The 1703-nt window shown below is 37.7% G+C and overlaps 1 protein-coding gene across 1 annotated transcript in view; it reads right to left on the reverse strand.

The window, feature by feature from the left end:
- Positions 1–53: 53 nt before the first annotated feature.
- The window catches only part of LOC108975506 (GATA-binding factor C), a gene marked incomplete in the record, with an annotated part of 123053 nt that continues 121403 nt past the window's right edge, over positions 54–1703 (reverse strand). The window contains 1 exon segment of the mRNA XM_018944023.1: positions 54–1411. Coding sequence (XP_018799568.1) covers positions 1385–1411 — 27 coding nt within the window.

Here is a 1703-nt window from a genome sequence, read left to right on the forward strand (position 1 = left end):
AAATTAATAAAAAAGAAAAATAAATGAAATATATATACATATGTGTTAACCATAAAAACTGCATACACTTATAACTGTGATATAAATATTTGTCGGCATAAATAAAATACAATATTTTCTGAGCACGATTTCTTTCATGTATAATTTGCAGCAACATGTACTGTTTACTATACACATTCATAGTTATTTTTTTCAAAACTGCATTTACGAACACTGCAAAGTGCAGCTGATTAGTCCGGGTTCCAAGTAAGCACCGCCAAATAATACGCCTCTAACATTATGCTAAATAAACTGGCGCCAAGCACTTGTCCGCTCGCCTCAAAGTCTTCACATAACAACAGCACATACACACATACGGCCACTCCTCAATTGTGTGTTGCACACACCAAACACAATTCCGCACTTGAGTTAATCCTTTGGCTAAGCCACCACGCTGCGGTTTAAACAGTAGCTCAGACCGATCTGTGGCTTAGCTGTTCGTGAAATCGTTCGTTGAATGCAAAACACTCGAGAAGGTAAAGTACGAGATAAAGCAGACGAAGCGCAATTAACCGGGCTTAACTCATGGCAACAAGTGCGGCGTGACCGATGACCGCACGGCTGAAAAGTGGTGAAGTCCAAATTGAGTTTTCGCAATATTTTCGGGTTTTTTGCTTTTGTTGTAGACAATCTCACGCTGAATTGAGTAAATCTCGGCATTAGATGAAACTCGGTATTCGGCTTCCCGATTTGGTGTTGATCCTTTGTGTGGTTGCTTTGAGGGTTCGGTGTTGGTCACTAATGATGTTGCACACCACTTGAACAACCACTTCAGTTGCACTCATTAATGTTGGCGGCGACAGGATAAACCCGGTATTATCAACCAAACCAAAACGCCTTACAGTAAAGCGAAGCACCGTTGCTGCGTATGTGTAGGAGAGCGCGTGCGAGGGAGAGAGAGCGCACGTAAAAATTTGCTTAATTTTTTTTTTGTTTGGTGAAAACAAAATTTTCAAGTAAAAATTTCTGTTTGCAAATATTTTCATGTTCCTGTGTTGTTTGTTGTTCTTGGCAAGTTGTGGTTGTAGTCAGTTGTAAGTCATTATAGGCTTGTTGTAACTGGTATACTATTGCTGTTGGCTCAAGTTGTAGGCGTGGGTGCTCGGTTACGGCTTTTACGTTCCTTTTGGTTGCTCTTAATAGCGTGTTGCTATTGTACAGCTAATATATTTTACTTTAAGACTTTTTTGGTTCACTGGTTTTTTTATGTTTGTATTTTCGCATGTTGTTGTTGGGCGGTTTACCGTTAAGCGCGTTGGTTGCGTGCAGTGTGTGATTTGCATTGCCGTTTTTGCCTTGTTTACTTTCAATTGAATAAATTATTATTCAAATTGTTCCCGCTCCATCACGTATAATCCGTACGCCAGGTGCCCTGCGAATGAGAAAGCGGTGCAAAATACATGAATTAGTATGGTTTTGTGCAGGTTTTGTTGTTGTAGCTAAGTAATAATTTAGAGATATGGTAGAATTATATTTATTAAGAAAGTTAGTGAAAATATTAGTAAAATCGAGTATAAAGAACACCATTTTTTCCATACTCAATTATACATAATTAAAAATTTTATATGATAAAAAAATATATAATTGCAATTTTATTACGTTATTAGCTAATTATTTATGAAACCCAAATTCAACAAGTAAGGAAGGGCTAATCTGGGGTGTCA

The sequence above is a fragment of the Bactrocera latifrons genome, unplaced genomic scaffold (assembly GCF_001853355.1).
Source record: "Bactrocera latifrons isolate USDA-ARS-PBARC rearing strain unplaced genomic scaffold, ASM185335v1 scaffold_66, whole genome shotgun sequence".
Taxonomy (NCBI): Eukaryota; Metazoa; Arthropoda; class Insecta; order Diptera; family Tephritidae; genus Bactrocera; species Bactrocera latifrons.